The 24,570-nt window shown below is 32.5% G+C and overlaps 1 protein-coding gene across 4 annotated transcripts in view; it reads left to right on the top strand.

Annotated features, from left to right (window-relative positions):
* The window catches only part of LOC100647847 (alpha,alpha-trehalose-phosphate synthase [UDP-forming]), a 37,817-nt gene that overhangs the window by 1,876 nt on the left and 11,371 nt on the right, over window positions 1–24,570 (top strand). For 2 of the 4 annotated variants that reach the window (XM_020863435.2, XM_048406877.1), the window contains exons 1-3: window positions 269–553; window positions 2,406–2,511; window positions 12,977–13,133. In XM_020863435.2, the coding sequence (XP_020719094.2) occupies window positions 415–553; window positions 2,406–2,511; window positions 12,977–13,133 (402 nt within the window). In that variant the 5' untranslated portion in view covers window positions 269–414. Of the gene's footprint in view, window positions 1–268; window positions 554–1,596; window positions 2,512–12,976; window positions 13,134–24,570 lie in introns of those variants that run through there. The other 2 variants (XM_020863436.2, XM_048406878.1) reach the window with 2 other exon arrangements.

Here is a 24,570-nt window from a genome sequence, read left to right as displayed (position 1 = left end):
TATAGTTATAAATATCTGTTCTCAAGGTTCCTTTGTCGTGACAAATTATTTATGAGGTTTAATTTCCATTATTTAAATAATAACAACAATTACGGATTTTGTAAGTAGTGATTTTTCGAGCAGCTTATTCGAATTTGTATTATCGCGGTGCTCAGAGATAATATGAAATTATGTTCGCAAAAGTAAATATTTTTCTTCGTAAACAGTGAATTTATATTATTACTTATTATACGTTGGTTCTCCAGATTATTGGACGAATATGTTGTAGTATGAAATCTAATTCCATTAAAAATTTTCTTATTGGAGAATAGAAACTGCATGAGTAAACGAAGAAGAATATAAAGATAGTAGTTGCATAGTATTAATTTTTATTATTTAATTTTTCCATGCTGTTGGAATTCGCTGTTACTAGTCATGCTTCTCCCAACACTGGATAAGACTGTACGAAATATATTGCCAGCATGTAGACGTAATCTTTTTATCTCGTTTATTTCGAGTAAACGAGAAATGCATGCAACTTTGTCGAAGTTGACCTCAAATATTTACCAGGAAGGTACGTCACATTGAAACAATTCGATTGGTACTTATCTACATGAGAGATACGTGCCTTAACGGCATAGGTCAGAATGTCAAAGCTTCCCAATTTTATCCACTATAGATTTCAACGCCTTTCTGCTTACAGTCATTCTGCTAGTTACGTAATTGCCCCTTTAATCGCTGCCTGATTCGACTTTAATCAAAGGAAAACAACTTGCTAAGTACTTATACGAGGACCGATTAGAAATTCGATAAAAAGTATAATGTAACAATTGTAACACATGTAATAATTGTGTTACCTAAATATCGTTCTTTATCCTGCAAAAAACATAATCAGCATCCGCGTTACATCGGCCGTTTTCATCGGTCGGTAACAGAGATATATACATTTTTCTTTTATACGATCTAAACGAAAAAAAGACGAAAAAAAAAAATAGCGATTGATCTGGTTCACAGACAGTCTGCTTGTCGTCGAGTTCCGCTTGAATTGGCATTGGTCGGCCCCCTTTCGGTATACCATAGGCTGTGTTTAACGCGACACAGCAATAATATAGTAGTACCGGTTATTTGTCACGTATGTACATGTTGACAATTGGATGCCGATACAACGTGTACAGCTGGTCACGACGTCGCCGACGACGTACATGATGTCCCATTAGCGAGTGTTATCCGAGAATTAAAAGATAAGAGGAGATAACCCTGATCGTCTGTCACGACACGCGACGACACGCTGCGTCGTCATAGAAAGAGAGGAAGAAAAGAGGGGTAGGAAAAAAGAAGGAAAGAGTAGAGTGAAGAGGGAGGCGCTGTATCTGTATGTTTACATATGATTACGCTGGGGTAGTGTTTTTGAATGCAGAGATGGTAACGGTGGTAGTGACGACGACGACGCTGATGATGATGGTGGTGGTGGTTGATTGCACGAGGGGAAACCGCGCCAAAAGGTCGCGGCCCCATCATTGATACTATCGTAGAAAGAGACTTTGGACCAATTCCTCGCGACGGCTAACACGAATAAACTCAGGGGAACGCGGCGTTATTACTTCAGTGTTACTTTAGCCACGCACCGCGGCACAGTCATACGGACTAATCAACCACTCTCTTCCGCTAGAGGATTTTTCTTCCTCTCTTTCTCTTAAGCTTTCACTCATTCTTATTGTACCTTTACCCGGTGTAAATCGATTTGCGTTACTCCCTCCATTATAGTCTCCCCCTTCTTATTCGCCCTCTGTATTATTTCTGTCTTGTATTATTCTTTGTTGTCGCTGTGCATCCGAACCGCCCTTAAGGACAAGATAAAGAGAATCGGTCACTGTGAGTTAATCACGTATCTCACGGATAATCAGAGTTCACGATAGAACCAAAAAGAAACGCTTGCTCATCACTACTTAAACGCAGAGCGAAAAAGAAACAAAGAAGAAGACAAACAGGGCAAAGAGCAAGCGAGATATCAAACGAAACCGAAAGACACGGTTCTGCACGCGGGCACGCGCCATCCAGTCGCGCTTGAAGCGCAGCTGTAAAGGGAACGACACGAGGAACGGTGAAAAGTGTCATCTCGCGCGGCGCTCGACGACGAGGAGAGACAGACTACTAGCCAGATCGACCGTCTAACTGGCGCGGTTCTCCTTCGACTTCGGTTTCGCATGGACACGTGATCGCACGTGACACGCGACACTTGGTATAGCAGAACAGCGCTGTCGAACCGGTGATCGTGCGTATAGAACACGAACCGAAGAGAAAGAGGAGAGATCCTCGTGTGTGGAGTCGCGCGACACTTATTACTCACTCGCGGTGTCATTTTTTCCCTTCTTCTACGGAACACACGGTTTGCAACAGTTGATCAGAGAACATCAAAATGTCTACAGAACCCGGTAGCTTCTCCTCCAACGGGAGCATGATCGTCGTGAGCAACAGGTTGCCGTTCGTGCTGAAGAGGAATGAGGTGACCGGTCAGCTGGAACGCAAGGCCAGGTTAGTAGTATGCCAGAGAAGCTCTTCTCTTTCTCATTTTATTCTCTTATTATCTTTCTGTTCCTTTCCTTTTTTCTTTTTCTATGCACTTCATTAATCACGTCTCACTTATTGTTTCGTTTTCCCACTATTTACCTGTCATGCACGCGCGAACGCGCTTCGCCGTTGCACGATAGGTACACGCGTGGGTGCATGTTACTCGCGGTCGTTGCAATGCGACCTGACCGCGGATGGAGCGTGATATTACCTCATTGTTATTTAACGTTTCCTCGATTGCTCTGATCTTTTATTGTCATTTCTTATTTTCATACATTTCTTCGATTTTTCTCGTTTTATTTCGCATTTGTAACCCTTTGCTTTATTGTGGATACAGAGCTTACAGTGTGATAGGTATAAATTTGTATTTTTAATCAGATTTTTAATTCCCAAATTCACATACAATTTCAATTTTTATTTACAAAATACAATATTTTAACGTTTAACATTCCAACTTACCGCTATATTTGTGTAATAAATATTTAATTTCAATTCGTAAAGCATGGAAAATGTAAAAGAGTTGATCGCGATTAAGACATTGATTTGCGATGTAGAAGCGTCGATTGCGGAGCGTTGTGTTATTGACAGATTTGTAGGATCAACAAAGTCTATAGTATTCCTCGAAATGAATATGCAATAGTGCGGTAATTTATTCCGTTGCGTAAACAAGCCAATAGAAATATCGATGGAGGACTGTTGACGCAAAGCAAGGGGGAAACAGGGTCTCGTAGATTCCCTATTTGTATCAATATTCAATATAGTTAATGAAAATATTTTTTCATATTTTACGGCCAAATATCTGATGGAAGGTACTGTTGGACCGCTTCTATCACTTTCTTTTACTCTAATTGTCCAAAACGATTAGCGAATCAGGAAAAGATTAAATTGAAGAAAATTGATTAATTGAATCGATCGAAGACGATATATCATTTAATGTAATCAGTTATTAAATCTATTTATCACATTGAATCTTTATATCATAAATGAAGTTTCTTTCGGTCGATTTTAGCAGTGGTACTGTTAACATGCTAATTGGACGTAATCGATAGAGTTCAATAAATCGTCATGTTTGTGTACTGTTAAGAACAGTTAGTGTGTCTTTTATTTCATTGATGGACTTTGCTCAAGTGCAAGATGTTCTTATTGTTAGTACAAGATTCCAAGTATGAATTAAATGAATAATATAAATTCATTTAATTATAAACCAATATAAGCAATTTGTGTTTATATTGCTAATTATTTGATATATTTCCTTTGTCAATTAAATTTTATTCAAATATAATGAAATTATTAAAAAGATATATTAAAAGTAATATAATATAATGTTCATTGCACATCATATTGTCATATTTTCGAAAATATGACAATATTACAGAAAAAATTCCGAACGTTTGCTCAGATAAGTGCTTGTGCTCAGACATCAGTAGATTAGACCATTACTATTAAGTCCTTCGCTATCGGAGCATGTTCCACTACAGTATGTAGGTTAGTAGATTACATCGTCACAAGTCAGCCCTTTGCAATTTCAGTAGAGTGTGACATTCTATTCCAACTGGCACACTCGATAAGTCATTAGAAACTGTTTAATTCTAATTTTCATATTTCAATTAATAGTATCACTACGTTGAAATATTTTTACCAAGCTAAATTATAACGCAAGAGAATATGTTTTAAATATATATTATAATCGACTACAAAGGGCTAAAAATACTAATGTATTCAATCGTATAGATTCCCATTCATCATCTGATTAGTTATAATTTCCCACAGCGTTAGATCATTTTTTATGTAACATGTTTCTTTTTATAACATCATCGGACGTTTTATGAACTTCTCTTAAGTAAAATTACCAATTGTGACTTACAATTAGTAATCGATGCATGTTGCTCTTGGTTGCAGCGTTTATTTATGGTCGGTGAAAAAATAGTATACGATTACACATCACGCGCAGTGTTCTACGTCGGAAAGCTCGCTTCTATATAGGGCAAAACCGCTGACGAAATTTTTCGTAAGAACACGTCCTGTGGAACTTTTCAATTCTCCGGATCGATGTATTTTCCCCATTCGTTGAATTACTTTGTTTTCAATAGCTTTCGAATTTCCTCCGACTTCGTGACGACGGAAATCCGTGACCATAAAAATATGTCGCGTGTATATGCAATAACGTTTGTCAATTCCTTTGCTTTCTTCGATACAACGTAAAAAATACCGACATTTTTCGGAATCTATAAATGTCATCTTCTACCCGTTCCGCGTGGATTCATTTTATCCGTTTTTAAAGAAAAAATATATACACATATGATGACTAGCAAAACGTAATGTACTTTTGTCCTTATCTCATAAAGCACTGATATGATTGACCGCATAAAAATTATCGCGTAAGTTGTGTTATGACTTACCCCGTAAAAAAAGTGCCGCGTAAATTGGGGGACCAGTGTACGTATGTAGTCAACAAGATAAAGTTTTTATTAACTCGATGACAAACACTTGAGAGAGATTTTATAAACATTCAGAATGATGAAGCAAAATTGGTTAATTTTATTCGAAATAATGCAAAATAATGGAATAAAATTCATAAATCGAAGTGTATTTCGTTATATGGATTCAACTTCAGTTTTTGGATATTTGAACAAGCTTTTCCATTGAATATTAAAGCAATTGCCTCTTTCTTCTTCCCAATAGTTTTATAATGTTTCGTCTATTATTAAATCGTGTTAGCTATCGTTTTTTGTTATATTAAATACAATATATGTAGTACATATAAATAAAAATGTACTACAAAATAGAGCTGCTTTCGCGTTTCAATTCCGTCCTATCTCGAAAAATCATTTCGCGACAATTTAATAGCTTTCGTGATTTACGGTTTCAAACATTATAAATTGTCATTTTTGTTTTTATATGCCGATTCGCACGAACATACCCCTGTTTCACGGTACGAAACTGACTACATAGGTGTTTGTGTGTCTTTGTATATTTTAAAACATATGACAGTCTGCAAAGACAACCGTTATCTTGTTTCAGTGACATAAGTCGAGTATCTTATCTAGTTATTTGCATGAATCACGATATGATTTGTTAATAAACAACGGGCAAAAAATAGACAAGCGTGCGTGACTACCAATAATTGAAATAATTAATCAAGGAGATAAAAGTAGTCGTTCTCCACCCAGTCGTTTCACCCTTTTAGGAAAATAAACTTCTTTTCAGGCATCTAATCTAACCACGTTCGTAAAATATAGAAAAGAAATAATTCGTTGCAAAATATAGGAATATTGCGCGAATTTTTGTCGTTTTTCTTCACTATTTCCTTACTGTGGTAGTTTTATGTAGGAATGAATATGTACACTGCTATCGACTCGGTTGAGATTGCTCAGAATCGATATTAAAAGACTGTCAACTGTAAACAAACAGTAAAAATTGTAGACTTGACAGCAAAAAAAGCGATGGAACATAATCTTACACTTCCCTCTTCATTTTGCACGATCAATTTATTATTATACGATTCATTTGTTAAACTATTTCTGTTGAATAAACTGCAGATGTTTATGCATTTGTGAGAAATATAAATGTACAAAAATATATTAATAAAATGTCTATAATATGCAACGATATATAAAATATGTCAAGTACTCGTTATAATATTTTTATGATGAAATGTATTTCTATTAGGTTCCATTTTTTAAACTGTGCTTAGGAGGATATGAATTTGCATAAACACCCGCAGTTTGCTGACAAACGGTTGCAGACAAACGACGCAATTTTGCACCGCATTTGACTTTAAGATCAATAGACTGTATTGAATATAGATACGGCATTGTTGTAATGTACCAAACACAGTGCGTTCCAATTTTAACTTTATATTTCTTCATGGTGCAATATATACGAGCATGCAATCCCATTATCGAGAATAATATAAAACTGAAACGAAATTTGATTGTTAACAGAAATCGCAAAAATTATTCATTACTTCCTGTAAAGATGGATGTTAATCATATTTAATATGCCGTAAATAATATTTAAATGTGTCGTCTAGTCGTGTAACTGTACCCGTAGAACTAAGTACAAACAACCTTCGTAATGGATAGGTCGACGGACATAATAGCATGAGTAAGATGTGTCATCGTTGCACAGAAATCAAATTGGACAGGCATATTATTATACATTACGATGAATATTTCAACGTCAACGTTCAAAATGCCAATTCTCGTGTTATCACAGTTTAAAAAAGTAAAAAGAAATTAAGATTTATCTTTGTAAATTAGCTATACAATCCTCTTTACGAAAATTCCGAGTAAACAGGAAACAAAAGGCAGAAGCGATGAAAAAACAAATTATACGAACGATAGTGTAATCGTTATGGCGGGAAGCAAAAATTCCATGGAAGTTTTTCGAATCACGTATATTACGTTATATGAAAAACGATCATGTTGCGCTTGTTAAACATTCTTATCTACAGGTATTCCTTCTTTCTTCACGATTCTTTTTCTACGTTGTTACGTGATATATTCATCTGATAATGATATCTGTTCAAGAGTATCTTTGATCTTCAAAATCACCTGGTATTTTTAACACTTGTTAATTGCACTAATTCTTCGACGAGACTGGATATATTCATCGACTAGAAATCCTCAAATAACGATAAGAGCCAGTCATCTTTTAGGTGGCTTACGATAAAAACCGTAGTGACAACATAAGTAGACGCGCACGCAGTCATTCACAAGATATTCGCCACGTGCTTTCCGCGTGTCCCCTGCGCGTGTTACGTGCGCTGCGTAATATACATATATTATCGCGATTGTTGCGGTAGTTACGTGCCCGATTTGCATGGCACAGTCGTGATAAATGTTATGGAAAAACACGAACTTCGTCACTGGTGGAATTGATTACTGTCTGAAATTGGATGCGACGTGAGCGCGTCTCTACGCATCAAATACCTTTCTTTTTCTTTTTTGATAGATAGGGGATTGTTTTGTCAGTGTATTTGACATTTTTATACGTTCCTTGATATGTAGGTCATTTGGGAAGTTTTTTTTTTATTATATTTGTTAAGCTGTTGATGTTTGGAATATTGGAAGTAATATAAAATGGTTCGTAAGATCGACGGTTGACTTGTAATTATTAATGATTTTTATTTTATGATGTATAACATCTTCCTTTTTAATAATAATGATTTTTAGATTTTTGGATAATAAGATTAACTAATAACTAAGTACATATTTATTGTGAATTTTTTCTTTTTCTTCTTTTTCAAAGAAAGAAAAAGGAACTTGTAATTATTAATGATTTTTATTTTATGATGTATGACATCTTCCTTTTTAATAATAATGATTTTTAGATTTTTGGATAATAAGATTAATTAATAACTAAGTACATATTTATTGTGAATTTTTTCTTTTTCTTCTTTTTCAAAGAAAGAAAGATTGTGTATGCATGTTTTTCTCATTGTCACTTTGGATGTCATGTTATATTCTTATTTGCAATTTAATTTGCACTATACTACAAAGTTTTAGTTATACTTCGTATACATCTTCGTGCGAGTGGTTGGGTGCATCGTTCTGTAAATAGTAATACTACCTCTGACAAATTTTGTTTAATTATAGACAACTTAGATACATTAGACAATTACATAGGAACCTATTGGTAGTAGTTTATGACGTGGGTTTTAAGATGTAAAGCAGATGTTCAAACAATTTGAAACAAGAGGATTGTACATTTAGATTAATGTTTGAATTCGTGGTAAAATTATTCGTGGTGATTTTCATTGTGTTCCTTGGAATTTTTAATAAATTTGCATATTTTTCTTTTTATGTTTCAAAGAGGAAGTGGACTGAGGTCTGGTAAAACAGATTAGTTAGGAGAAGTTTCTTTAAAGATTTTACACCTACTGTTAAGCAGATCATGAATCAATTTTTGTTAATTTCTTAGATAATTAAATAAGTGATTAAATAGAGTCTATAATTAACCATTTGTCACATATTCATATCAAATGTTGGCTACGAAGCAGATAAAATATAGTATTTGTTTCTGGCTTACAATAGTTATTTATAGCGTTTAATGAAAGATGTACGTCATCCATCTCTGGCTAATTCATCTTGAAATATACACACGTATGTATAATATATATAAGCACTTAGTTTGATTTGAAAGTCAGGAACTGATATTGAAATCTCCACATTTAACAATATTACGTAACATTCGCATTGAACGTTGTATTTTCATCTTTAGATCAAATCTTTAATAATTACAAATATCGTTACACCTATCGTAAATGTCGTTCTCAAGTTGAAAGAAAAACGAAGCACTCTTTCATTAAAAGGAATAACAAATCAGCAATAAAATAAAACAAAATTAATTAGTTGAATCAATTAAAAAATTTTTTTCAAATTCTTCAACAACACCACAACTCAACATCACAATTATTTATACATCGGAATTATTTTGAATATTTTATCACCGTATATTAATCCAATTAAACACAAGTAAAGTATAATATGTTATCGATATCAATCATTTTCCATGTTAATCTGGCACGTTTAAAAATAACAGTCGTCAACATTCGTGTCAATCGAGTGTATTTTCTCTTCTTCGTCCTGTGTAAAAATCTCGATGTGTGGTAAACAAGAACGTAGGAGGTCACTTTTTCAAACGCGATCGTTACATACTGAAGAGCGCAAGTAATGATATTCGAGAGTGCTTCACTCGAGCTGAAACACTTACGCGTCTGAAATTGTGGCATTCTCAAAATAGATCATATTTGAGTAATCCAGTGGTAATAATAGCATATACCAATGGCTTTTGTGTTGGTACTGTACCACTAATGTCCCTGGTCAACAAAATTCTTACGTCTAGTTACGTATTGTCTATTTATCATTAAAAGTTATCGAAAGAAAGAAAGAACTGAAAGGTTTAAGCGTATCAATGTAATAATATCTGAAGCATTTTATCCCGACGTTAGAGAAATAATTTTCAGAATCATGAAATTGAAAAAAAGAAAAAAATAAAAGATTACAGTTTTTTTCAGTTCAAACAATATAGTTTGTGGAAATTAAAAAATCCTACGGATAAATTTCATTTAGCTATTTGAATCTGTTAGAAGATAAATGTTTCATACAATTGGAGTCTTCGAAGAATTGTTACCACTTATGAAATATTTCTACTTCATTGGTACTAGGAATTCATTTAATGATAAAACTAAGTTTCATTCTAGTAAATGAAATTCTTCTGTAATAGAGAATACAGTTTTAACATTCAATTTCCCTTATTTGATACAAATTTTAAAAATTTATCGTCCCTGAAAACCTATATCAAGTTACAAGTGTCAAATTAAGATTTTTGCGTTACTATTACAAAAGAATATAAATTCGCTTTTTTGGTAACCAAGTAGCAACTTCCAACGAATTAAGATAAAAATACAAGTACGCAAATGACAAAAGTTGTAAGGGAATGAAGTTGTTTGATTTGACCTACTTTCCGGTGAAAGGCCATTCAGATGTTCGTTCAGCCTTTTCGTTAGGCGTGCTGAATGATAGCCAAGTTTCATTACAAATTTATAATTATGGCGTGCCAGTGAAAATGTAGTCGGCACACGTTCGAGCTCAATCACAGATCTTCGAGTGGGTTGAGTTTGGGGTAGATATGTAGGTTGAGGTCGCAGAGGGGCGTATTGAATTACGGCCAACCCGGAACAGCCGCGCAATTAAGAATCAATCCAAACATACACGTGTGTAGGAAATGAATCGATATATGAATCGTTTTCATTTTGAAAACAAGCTGCTATGTATATAGAATTAGTTGGGATAAACACGAGGACAGGACTATTGATAGTTAACATAGTAGTATATATGTCCTAGTAGTACAGGGTTATTCACTTAACTTGGGACCTGCGCGGTAGCGAGAACATTGAGTCTGGTAACAGTGTAACATATACGTTCACTACTACAATCAAATGTCACAGGCCATTTATGAGCTGCTGCTAGAAATATAATTAGGCAAAGGACTTCAAATTTGGCGTCACAATAAGAAGAAGATGATCGTTAAGAAAGCGAGCTTGGCGACTTTTCGCTCGATGATTTCATATGCTTGCACGCTCCCGAAGCTTCGAAATAAGCAAGCGCACTCGGTTCTGTTCCTACATGTAGCTCAATTTTTTTTTTTTTTAATAACTGATATCCTGGATTATCTGAAATTTAATTACAATATAATTTTTTCTTTTTTTAAATTTAAAATCCTATTTAACTGTTGGAGTTATTAGCGAATTACAATGAAACTGTTCAAATTCTTATAAATTTCGAGGCCCTTTTTCTATTTCGTTCGGTAATTATTATTTTTAGCGTATTAAACAATTTCTTTCACGTCGTACTTTAAAATTTATCATCGATCACTTTCTATTTGATTTGATTAATTTGATTATCGCTGTTACCTGATTCTGGCTCGCATCGCTATGAATACGTTGAATGTAAGAATAAGGAATAAGGAAGCGATCAAGATACAACAAGACACCTCATAGAAATTCATATCTAGACAGACCAGTTTATAAAAATGGAAATTAATTTAATCCTTTGCAGTGCCTGGATCTATTCGGACTAGCCGACAAGCTTTTTTGTCTTAGAATGATAAGAAGCCGAACTTATCTTAAAACTAAACCACAGACTCAACATGAGTAATCAGTATTCGACATAGTTCATAGATGGATTTCATAACATTTGTTTGTAGTAGTAAGCGTACATGTTATACTTTTGACATTCTCAATGTTCTCGCGAGCGCGGGTTCCGTGTTGATTAACTCGAACAAGAAGAGCGTCACTTACACATGGATGACGGGTCCCCATGGAAGTATACCCGTCACATAGATATGGGTGACGTGGCAACCAACGTGTTAAGTGGATAATCCTACATAAGAGAATATAAAATAACGTCGGTACTCATGGAACATTTTCCTCAAAGTCTTTAATAATTTTATGACAGTTTCACAGGTGCATCTTATTGAAAGATGCAGCATTATGCAAGTGATTTCAAAATATCACAACATTACCATCCTTCCATGTTTCTAATTTAATGATGCCACATTTTCAATTGTTTTCACTAATGTAGATTAATTTTAATAACGATGATAAAATCGTTAAAAATGGTTGGATACGATCGATTATATAAAACCGAGAATATATGTTCGTGAGATTGATACAATTGTCATGTATTTGTCATTATGTAAATATGATCGTATGTGATTTTTGTGTGTGTGTGTGTGTGTGTGTTCCCTGGCAAACCGTTACAGAATTGATCGAAGACATCTTTCTATATTATACTCGTCTTATCGCCTGATACGCCGATGACGACTACTCGGTGATCTTTTATATTTACGTATGGGACTATTTTTTTCATAGACTTTGTCGCTATCTTTATTATTATTACATAGACGATAGATGGTTGGTTAAAGGCAGAAATTGCTGGTATTCAGCTAAAAATTGATAGAAAATACGCGTAATCAAAGAAAGATATTTGTACATTATCTTTTCTCCTTTATCATTTACACTTTCATCTATGGATCACTGGATATCTATGAATTTAGAACAAGAACGAAATCATATTATTTATTATAAAATGTTATATGGAATAGGTCTAATTTTATCAGGTTTATATTACACAAGTGCTTCAGTATCAAATGGTAAAAAGTGAGAAAGAAATATTTTCTATCTACTAATTATATGTTGAAATAACGTAGTTTTCCGATTAGATAGTCTTACTCTAAAATTTCACCGAAATGATCGGCTTCCTTGTTGAAAGATGTCCAAAATCAACATTTTTACATCCTCTTTTCTATCCGCTTTACATTTTGTTGGTTTATAATTCTGGAACATCTTATAGCAGAAATGTAAATTACATTGCCATTTTTATGAGTTTAACCAGAATGTACCTGTACAAATATTTTAATCAAGATTGGCATGTGTTTCATGACTTAAGTGCTTATATGGACTTATGTAATTATACTCTGACATACTAAATCTTCTACTATTTAAAAGTACTTCAATCCGATTGCAATTAATATCGTAGAAATGAAACATCGATCTGTGACTAAAACACATGTTATAAAAAAATATGGTTACCTACTCTTTGTACTCAAGTTTATTCAAAACATAAGACGTTCTTCCACCTTGTTAAAATTATACTTCTTCCAACGCCATTAAAATTTTATTTTGTATTTTAAAACTATTCAAATGGTCTCAGGAAGTAAATAGATCCAAGTGAGATCCAAACAGATCGTCTGTGTTCTACGAACTGCTCGTAAGGATTGAGTTTTCTTTTATATGTACTGATATTTGTCATGTACGCACATTATTGTATGCACACCATTGTACGCACGCCACCTTTTTCTATTTGCTCTCTTTCTGGTGACACCTTCTTTTGATAACGTTGGTACATTTTCCTCATTTTAGTGCTGGAGGTCTTGTAACAGCGGTAGCACCGGTGGTTATAAGCGGAAATGGAGTGTGGGTTGGATGGCCAGGTATGCACATGGAGAACCCGAATGAACCGATCCCGGAGTCCGACCCTAACGATCGTACACCGACTGCTGGTCTTCTATCCCGCAAGGTAGGTGCTTTCTTTTACACATTTTCTTCTTATACAATTTTCATCGAGTGGACGAAATAATAGGTCATCCGAAAATTTGACATTTAAATGTAATATATTTCGAGGTGAAATGTGATGGAGAATGTTTTTTAACACCATTCATCTTTATCGTTATTTCATTACTATTAACAATAAATCGTAAACTTTAAATTTTCTAAAGGTTTAGTTAAAAATATTTACTTGAAAGTTTCGAAATTAAATTGTATATTACGAGACGTTACGTTAGCAAACGTTTGAAACAAAAAATACCAGAAGACATAACATCGTCTGTTTACGAATCTTCATTTTTGTAAGTTACGTCGATCTTTTACGTCCTCGATAATACACGACGATAATGTGCGCACGAAGATATTTTCATCGGACGGGAACAATATTATGGAGAAACGTTGCTATTAATCGACAGTAATTGTTACGACGAACACAGTTGCACATTGTCGAATGAATATTTATAACAGATCGCTGCGAAAATGTCTTTTGTCATGTGTTGATTACATTGTTAACGAATTTCCGATGAAAAAATGAGGATAACGCGCATAGCAAATATCAAGGTCGAGCAATGTTGCATGAGATAATATTTATGTCATTGGGGAAATTTATAATAGCTCCGGCCTGAATTTTGATGTAAAAAGCTGTTGAAGAGGTAGAAGGTTTTAACATTTAATGATATAAAGTTATTGGTTAGATGGAAAAATGGACGAAGTAAGATTTATATGATTTCAGGAAGCACGTAGTTTAAAGCAAATATTTTCCTTTTGTATTATCTATATATCATGTTTTGATCACTTTCACTTTATTAAGAAAAAAACAAGTGTAAAAATTCATCTTGTATGTTATCACTTAGAGAACAAGTACGTAGTCCAATTTGTGTAAATTATAGTGTAGCACAACTATAGTTCATTCTCATCCTGTAGAATCTAAAAAGAGAAAGAAAATCAATCTGTTAGAAATTGTAGTTAGCCAAAGAATTACTTTTGTCTTTGTTATTATTTAATTACTATCTAATAAACTACTATCTAATAAATTACTATCTAATAAACTACTATCTATTATAAAATTACTATCTAATAGTAAAATGAAATGAAAATTAGTAAAAGATAATTCCACACTATGAATATCATCGATAGAAATTTTACTTGAATTTCTTATGGGTTTTATCGAATGATTGAGACGTCAGTCTCGGAGAACTATGATGACTTCCGTTAAATGACTACTGCGCGAATTCATTATCGCGAATTCATTGTCGCGAATCCATTACAATGCAGAACGAGGTTAAATCTATTTGAATAAGTATATCCGTCTAGCTGCTCGAATTTTACATTATACGTTCATTTTGCGAAGTTAGTAATCCTATTCTAACCGCGGAAACTCGATGCAGTTTGATACATTATTCGAATTGGCTGATACGTAAAGCTATGAACTAAAATAAAATATGATTCTTTTAAGGGAGCGTATGTTTTCTTCAATCTCTCCGCGTGTCTCACTCGTGCCAATCGATAATTATAGGAACTATCTCGCGTGTCGGTAGCGTGTAATTATGAGACGCAATATAATGCAATACAGTCGTAATCATAATATACGAACAAGTGATATAATCGAAATAATAGAACAATCCAGAATTTACATGAAAAATAAATTGAAAATATACTTTTTTTTATGAACCCCTATAAATTCTTTGCAATTTATCCGATGGGTATTCGACAGTAATTAAAAATAAAGAATAATATTTTCTCATATACATGAAGTCTTGTTTTTGTGATTCATGTGATTATATAGTATCTGTTGTTATGCTTCGTTATGTCGACGTTTAATTTTTAGGTCGAAAATATAGAATGTAACAGGTTCCTTTATGTTTTACGAATAAATTATATTTACTAATAAATCACTATTATTAATTTTATTCAATTCAAAGGCGGGTTAATTTGTTACTTGCCACTTATTTTTATATTTATCTTAGATATAATTTAATTAGTTTACGTATTCTTTGTTTTCATAAATATGCATTTCATTTACTTTATGGATATTTGCAAAGAATAGAAGTAATTAACAGTTTTTTTTCATATTTTTTTCAATTATATAATTGCTAAACTTTCCTCCTAAAGGATTCAGTGAGAAAGTCAAACTTCGAGAAGGTTCGAAGAGGATGGTTTGCGACTCTCTACGGGAAACTCATTTATTTCCTAGCCTAGCCAGGAAATACGTTAAATATAATTTATCGTTCTCCCTCGCCCACGCTCGAGATTTTATCACGATTGACATCGGCTAAAGTATTTTATAATTAAGCTCGCCTTAGCTCATAAGTATAATATAGATTCCGGTGCATCGGTCAATTCTAATATCGAATTCCGATTGTGGTGAAATTGTCACGAGACCGTCTCTCCTCCGTGTTAACCTAGTTTTCCATTCGCTTTTATCGTTTTTTATAGATCTTTTCCGGAAGGTCGTATCTTCTGTAGGATTTCGCACTTCTTAGAAAACTGATAGAGATTTTCTGAAGATCTTTTCTAATCTTCGTGAAAAATGGTTAAAGGTTTTCGGAGAAAATATTATTGAATTTGAAGATATATTTTCAATAAAACGTTTTCGTATGTATTAGGTTGTTCGAAAAGTTTCTTTCGTTTTATAAGGAAATAATAGACGCACAATGTTTTTTGTTTTATATTAGTTTATTGAATTATGGACGAACATAATAATAGAAATATAACGAAATGGATCATAGTTAATTCAATAAAATAATATAAAAGAGAAATTGTTGTTCATCTATTATCACCTTATGAAACGAAAGAAACTTTTCGGACAATATTTATGGATTTTAAACAGAGGGATTCTACGAGTTTTATTGGAAGTCGCATATTTCGGTAATCTTGTTTAAGTGCTTATTTAGGTTGCTAGATTAGTTTGTTTAGAGATGATTAGTTAATACACGAGTATTATGAAAATACGTGCTTGTTGTAAATATCGAGTGAATGTTGGGCTGTAATTATTGCATTTCTCGGTAAAGATCCATTATCATTATTTGCGTTATCAGGTAATAAAGTATTGGTCGATGTTTATATGAATATGACTGTGTATTCAGCGCAGAATTAATTTCTTGGATGACTTATTGATCCTGTATTAATCGCAAATGAACCGATAATTTTTCAAAATTTCTCTTATGGAATAGTTCCGGACTTCTGATTTAAACCTAATTATAAACAATAAGTCTATATCGTTCTAAGGATTCATAGTTTACATTGCAAATATCAAAACGAAACAAAAGTGTGCATATCTACTTATCGTTCGATGCTGTAGTGTGTATTTTTGTTCGTTTATCATTTCCAAAGGACATTAAAGCTAGATAGACTAAAATTAGATATAAATATTGAAAATGTTCTTTTTTTCTACACTTCTTTCTTAGTTTATGTAACTTGGAATTCTACATTTGTTAAAATACTAATTTCAAACAATTTTCTAGTTAACATTTTACTAAATAAATGAAATATATTTTGTTATAAATATTCAAATATTAAAAACGAAGAATAGTTTTATAATTGTTCTTGCATGTTGCAATTAAGTAGACAGTGCAACATTTTTTCTTATAATTTTTTTTCTCGATTCATTTGCAATAGAAATACATGTCAACAATCTGGCCCAATTTTTAAACTTACACTCTGCACAAATGATTCATTCAGAGAAAGAAACGTTTTAAGGATATTTCGTAGAAATCAGTTTCATGTGGATATTGGAATTTGTCGTTAACATGACGAAGGCACATAACGAGCTATGATTCAAATATATTGTCACGATTTTATGTGACAACGATCTTCTTCCTCATTTAACACCCACGCAATGTGTTTGCCTATACACGTTCTGATATCATAGTGTGCGCGTTGACCTTGGCATTGATAGTTTATTCTTCCTGTCACGTCTGATTTATTCGTGTTCGGTATTTGTAAGATCTAAATAAAATAAGAATTACCAAAAAAATATTCCATCGATTTGTAGCTTTTAGTGGTAACTTCCGGAAGATTCACTGATATCTTGAACTGCGCGTGTGAATAAAGAGGCTTCTCGTAAAATAAATGTTCTTCCCTGTAATGAACTCGCGTTTATGTAACGTTTTCCGCTGGAATTATAATTCTGGAATATAGTTTTAGATGTGATTAATCTGTAGAATCGTGCAATCTTCAAACATTGTTATTATGACACTAATGTTCATTATAATTTCATTCAAATTTATTCCAATTTAATTTCAAAATATTTTAGAATTTAGCTATTCGAAATTTCCAATTTAGTTTAAACAGTTTACTTTAAATTTCCTTTAGACGAGAATTTGTTTATTAAGATTGAATATTCGATTCTTGAAATAGCAAATTAAATAATTCAACATAGTCTTCGGTTAAATACTTGGAATCATTCGATAATAGAATTAAAAGAATTAATAGTATTTAAGGATTCGATTCTATTCGAACATGTTTAGTCGGCCTTACCTTGATAGCTTATAATTTCCAACAAGTTTTATCATATCAAATTATTGCCAGACTAGTGAAATTACTCATCAAGAAAGTGATTGGAATAATTTATAGTTTACTCAAACGCTCCTTCTCTTCCGTAATGACTGGTATTTTTCTCCTGATACGCATCTTTTTCAGTTTTTACTCATCAATTTGAACAAGCCTCGGCAGCCAGCGTCATATATAAAAAGTATTATCATGAGAATTAATTTTGATTAGACTTGTTCACAATGACCACTGACACTATATACATAAATATTTTTTATGCCTGGCCATGCCTACTGATAAGCGATGATGTTTGTTTGTCTGTTCCTTGTATCTGTTTAGAAACATTGTTTAAGTTTTTACTACGAATGTATGAATCATTTGAATCTTGAAAAGAGTCTTCGATTCCAACACCGTGTAACTAGTTTTTTAACAGATTGATGGAATTGTCCTTTTCTACCAGCTTTGATATCTATCAACTATTTTCACGCAAATTTGTAATTTATTTTGTTATACACATCGTGTTAGGAATATCTAATTATAATATATATCCAATAAATATGATTGGGTAATAATATGACAGAATATTGATGAGAAACTACCCTTTTTGAAATCAGTTTACTTTTCTATAGCTTAGAATTACGTAATTTATTACATAAATTATTGCATAACGTAGAATTCAACGAATTATATTTATAGAATTATTATTACTTCCAGAGGAAGAAGTTTAAAATAAAGCACCATATTATTAGCATTACAAATTTAATTCTTATTGGAAATTTTCCATCATTTTTTTGTTACTGCTCTTGAGAAAATTGACCGCAATTCTTGTTAACAACATTGCTAAATTGTACTTAATAAATGTCTGCAATTAAGCGACCGTGTTCCATGTATAAAACAGAAATAGGTAGCAGTTATGTCGGAGATGACACGTATTATGTCATAGCGAATTTAAAAATAGTGAAGCCATTGAAAACTTGATAATTAATCACATTCATACTTCTTCGATTCTTTTATAAGGATACCTTAACATGGACGGTAATATTTACTATTGCTCCTTATACGTATCTACGCTATTTGTTCCGAAGTGAATAAACTGACGGGAATTATGTACTTTGGAACTGAACTATACTCAAGCAGAAGCAATTCGAATCAAAAAGAGCCATTTATTCGATTCGAATAAAATTCAGTGAACCCTACTAATGTTACTCGTTCAGTAACCACCGTCATTCTTACTAGGAAATGAGTTTGATCCGAGCTAAACACTGTTTCACTTGTTGGAAAATGATCGACCTAATTAGATTTCGATTCAATCTAACTGGTATTCGTTGGATGCTGGAAAGTGTTTAAAATGTATAAATTTCTGTAACACGGGCTTCCTTTAGTTAATATTCTCACGCTTTATGTAGCTATAGATGCAAGAAGAATTACAAAAGCTTTAGAAAACCGATGATAAATTCAATAAAAAATCGATTCTTTAAAGGCTAACAGAAAGAATTTGACGAACTTACAATAAGAATTATCCACTTGTCTTACGATTGTTTCTAGCCTTGGAATTAGCTATTTATGCATTTGCTTATGCCAAACGTTGTATTTGAATTAGCGCTTAAATAATCTCTACCAAGATCTGCAATTATGCATTATGCAAATTAGATAGATTATATTAACAAACAATATAAGCATGAAATATTTCTCCTTGCTTGTATCGAACTACTGGGAAAAACATTATCATATTTTTCACGTTTTGTATTATTCTGTTACAATTTTGTAACAAAATGTCTGTGGACTTTTTATGTAATATTTCAGTCTTATGATATCTTACATATGAATAATTTACATATGAAGTGTATTTTATCAGAAAAATGCAAACGAAGTCTTGAATATTGTTAATTATAGATTTAAAAACTAGAAAAACTGGATACAAAAAAGAATATACTACGTTTTTATCAGAAAAATTGTATTATTATCAGGTAAATTTTTACATTTTAAATTACTAACCTTGCAAATAAAATACTTCTTTACTGCGATAGAAGAATTCTCTAAATATTTTCTTTGGTAACTATATTTAATATAACAATTTCTATTTAAAATTACCAGCTTGATTAATTGTGTCTAACAAATTTTCGTGTCCTCTTTGTAACAATTTGTATCTCTACAATAATCTACGTCACGGGTTACCATTTACATTAGACAGATCATTACATCCAAGGATTATTCTCGTCATAATTGCAATTAACGCTTATGCTACCGATTCTCTACATCGACTAAATCAATGTAATCCCTGCGATATTGAGTCGACGAAATCCTTCAATCGTTTCAATTATAAAACTTCACGTTTCGAATAACCATAGGAGTATACATCGACGGAAAGAAAGATGGGAAAACGTCATCAATAACGAACCGGGTATCAGATAGCATAATTTAGAACCGCGTCAGCTGTAACTGTGTCTTGGTTATACAGATTTACCTTTGAACTTTGAAACGAGCAAATAAAGGGAATTGTTCGGTATCGAGTTAATCAAATCGCGATCCACAGGGAACGAATTTGATCTGTTGCGGAACGAGCCAATTGTCCCTGGTTAACGGTGGCGTAGCTTGTGGCTACAAGGAAAAGATCTTCGTAAAAGGAGATCAGATATTCCTGGAAGATAATATAGAGGGAAAATAGATATGAAGTGACATGCAAAAGTTACGTTAAGCTTTGAGAAAGAGATACTGGAGCGATAGCAGAATTTTTAAATGTACAACAGCGAAATGGAGAAATGATAAATATCCGATATAAACGCGATATATATTTTTATTTGTACGTGACTTTTCATAAAGCTGTTTGTACGAAATTTTAAATCGAAAATAAAAAGCTTTTGGCCTAAAACTCTCTTAAGTCCAAAGAAATTGTGAAACAAATTTTATAATTTATGATACAATTACTAGATTGCGAATGTTGATGTGAATTTATATTTTTATGATCACGATTAAAGAAAGGGAATCTGAATAGAAATCGTTTTCACTTACTGCATATATTTAATTAATCGTTTTTAATATATGTACTTAATATGAATGTTTTGTTAACTAATTATTTGCTAATTAATTGTACTAATTAAAATAACTCTACCAAATTCTGTATGTAAATAATATTTAAATATTTATATGTTTATAGAATATATGTAACTTTTTTATATAAAAAAGAATGTTTCACATATTTTATTTACATTACAAATACTTTGTGCATTTTTGCACCTTTCAATTTTCAATAAATGCATGAACATCCACAGTTTACCAATTACATAATAATATAAAACGCCATCATATACATGTTTATTTATTTATCGATAAATATATATTATCACTTATAACGATCCAAAGCAAGAGACTTTCAAGGAATTTGCACGAAGCTTCCTGGCCTTTCATAAGAGCCTGTCTCTTTAACTTTGAAAGTAGCCTGTGTACCTACTTGTGAGGCTGAGTTTCTATTCTCAACGTTGTATCATGTTCCTCTTCATTATTTTCCCGAGGAAATACGATGTCCCGTGTTGATATGAATACATCATTATATCCACGTCTTTAAGGGAAATATTGAGAGAAAAACGAATAAACGAAGATCGTGTAGTGGGGGTGGTGTTTACGTATCTGTGATAACAGTGTTGCGGGGGTTTTCCTGAAACATAGATAGAATATCTTGTTTTTGTCCTAAATAACGTTTAGGAATAATTATATGTATATGTATATATACATACATATACATATATATATGTATATGAGTTTCATGTATGATTCTTTTGTTTTATCGGAGTTGAGTTATGGAATAGCAGATATGCATTTAACCCTTTCATGTTCGATGTTGTGCATACGCAACACCGTGGTTTAACAGTTTATTAACTGAACACGATAAATGTATCTTCTCTCAGTAAAACTGACTTTGAATTATTTTAACGTTTTCTATCCCCTCTACAAAAATTAATTTCTTAGTAATTCTGTTTCCGTTTCTATCGTATCATTATGCTCCTGTTATTAATAACAGATAAAACGAATTTTTCTACCGTGTTGAAAAGGTTAACCGCGAAAAAGAGAAAAATGGATTATTGGTAAATTCATCAAATAAAACAGAAATTTCGATGAAACGCTAGGATTTATCAATTTTGCATTAGTATGACGAAGTAGCTATTACATAATCGGTAGAGAATGCTTGATTCGTTTGGATGAGAAAATACGTAAAATGTTTCTGAGACAAATTTTTATTGCACACTGAGATATAGTGAATTGTAAAATCAATTAAAAAATTGCTTGCGTTGGGCATCAAGTTCTATAAAGCATCTGATTCCTAATTAAGTTAATTTTTCAACTATGAACTGTAATTTTCTTGATACCCTTTCTATTAGACTAATTCTTGTCACAAATCTCTTTCTTCTCCATCTATCTGAACTTCATTTGCTAAAATTTTATTTACTGTCTGATCAAATCAGTTACGTATTTAATTCGAAGAATTTAGATATAATTCTTATAATCTTCGCTGATTAAATGGACCGGTTAACAGGTTAAATTGAATGATATTATCCTCTAATTCCAACAAATGAGTCCACAGTCTCTCCCCCAGAGATCTTCAATTATCATCTCGTATCAGTTCTCCTCGATTATGTTTCCCCGAAATGTTTTCCAATCTCTTAAACGAGGCCGGACCTTGAGTTGTTTTTAATCAGTCATCGAACCAATCCTCGGTGACCTTATTCGGAAATCACTGGTGAAAAATCACCTCCGAGCTCCTTAAACGATTTTTACAAAGCGTCGATCAGCTCGTATACGAATGGATCTGAGGCAAGGATCTGGTGTCACGATAATCGTGTCGAGAGGTCGAATCATCAGAGGGGTTATCAATGGCGTGACGCTCGCGAATCCGACGACGTTTATCAGCCGCGTTCAATTTCGCTACAGACTTCGATAACGTTTTTTCGATTCACACGTTCTTACGTCAAATTTTGTGACATGCACGCCTACGCGGCGTGTCTTTTACGTGTTTTACGCGATCTCGAAAATTTTCCTTGGACTCACAGTCGATAAGCGAATATGAGCCGATCAGATCATCGTCAGTCAGCTTGGCGGGACATACGACATTCATTAACGTAACGTAACACAATTTTGTTACGTCTGATACGTTCGCGTGACCTTGTAATACTTAAACTCTTTGAGGAAGATTCGGTTCTTCCTTTTTTTCGTCTGCTTCTGGGACCATGCGTAAATATCATGATCCAGCGTTGATTAATGCCTCGTATGACGTCTACGAAGTGTGAAATTTTAGTCGAACTTGGTAGAATGTTAGGAAATCTTTGTACATACATATCACACTAGAATTCATATCGTTGTGTTTGGAAAGATTTATTTGGAATTCTATTTTCATGTTTGTTTGGTTTGGATTGATTTTATTCGTTGAAATTTGGGAGTAAATTTTGTTCTTTTCGAGTATCGAAGATTCCTTCTGAAGAGATTTTTTTTATTTCAGTATTAAAATATTAGAGTATTGAAGAATCTTTATTTAATTATATGATTTGACTTTTCTAACTATTTCCTTTAAACTATTAAATTCTATTTGACTGCGTCGTTTCATTAAAAATATTATCGAACGTTTTATAGTATATATATTTTATTGTGAACAATAAATTCATATAAATTATGTAGGATGCTTAAGAAATGTTTATCTTGTTTTACGACATACAATTTTTCGTACTTATTACATGAAAAATAATAAGAAAAACATGTGCAAACAGATATCACAGTTTAATCTTTCAGAATAGTCAAGAGATATTTTGAACAGAAAAAGATATACAACGTGTATGTGTCTTCTGTACTTTTCCATTTTTAATTTACTATTAAAGCGTTAGAAACATTTATGAATTGTTAAGACTGTAAATTGAGCTTGGAGATAAATTTTTTTTTTTTTAACTAACGGATGAAGTTATGAAAAAGAATCAATAGCTGTAGATTATAATAGGGGCAATTTTATTTAATACCTAAATCTCTGGATTAACTATAGGTAATCTCGTGAATCGCTATATCCACCTTTGTTTATTTTGAAAGCATAGATACGTAACGTTGTAGGTTTTACAAGACGAGCACGTGTATTTATTTGTTTTTTATTATTTATATTATGATATGTAAATGAAATTACACATATTGCATGCTTCCGCTTACATCACGAGATTGATTGCGTTTTCATTTGAAATCATTATAAAACACCTTTTCATGCATTTATATTCAAAATGTAACGAAAATGTCGTGTAGTTATACATATATCTACATTAAACTATAGTGAGTCTCTCGTAATGCAATATACAAAAGATGTATAGCCGGGAGAATTTAAAGATACTTGAAAAACGTATTTTTATGTAATAAAATTATCATGATGTCGTTACGAAAGGACAAACTCATGCTTGCCAAGACAAATAGCGTGCTTCACGCTAAACCGAGCAGCTGTTTGCATATATATTATTGCATATACATTATATACATTGTAATCTTGATGCTTGACATTAAATGAACGACCGCCAAGAAATCGTAGATATTTTTACAATCATTGACGTCTATACTTCTTATTGTTGCACTGTTAAATATAGTGATTGATACGAGGAAAACTACTTAAATGACTATTTTTATCATGATGATGCTTCCTTGTAATATATTCTTTATAATATATCTAACATAAGAGCTACCTGTGTATTTATTTATGTATTTATGTATTTATGTATCCTTTTAATTTAATTTTATTTACTATTCGTATATTATTAAGATACTATCTGTATCAGTTATTGATTTCTATAATAGTTTTCAGATCAGAACAACACATTATGATCATAACACGTATGTTAAAAATATGTCAGACGTTTAAAGGAGGTACTCATCATAATATTTACTAACAATAAGTGCTCTATTTAGAA

The sequence above is a fragment of the Bombus terrestris genome, chromosome 6 (assembly GCF_910591885.1).
Source record: "Bombus terrestris chromosome 6, iyBomTerr1.2, whole genome shotgun sequence".
Classification (NCBI taxonomy): domain Eukaryota; kingdom Metazoa; phylum Arthropoda; class Insecta; order Hymenoptera; family Apidae; genus Bombus; species Bombus terrestris.
Note: the sequence above shows the minus strand (reverse complement) of the source record. Positions and strands in the feature narration are given on the sequence as shown.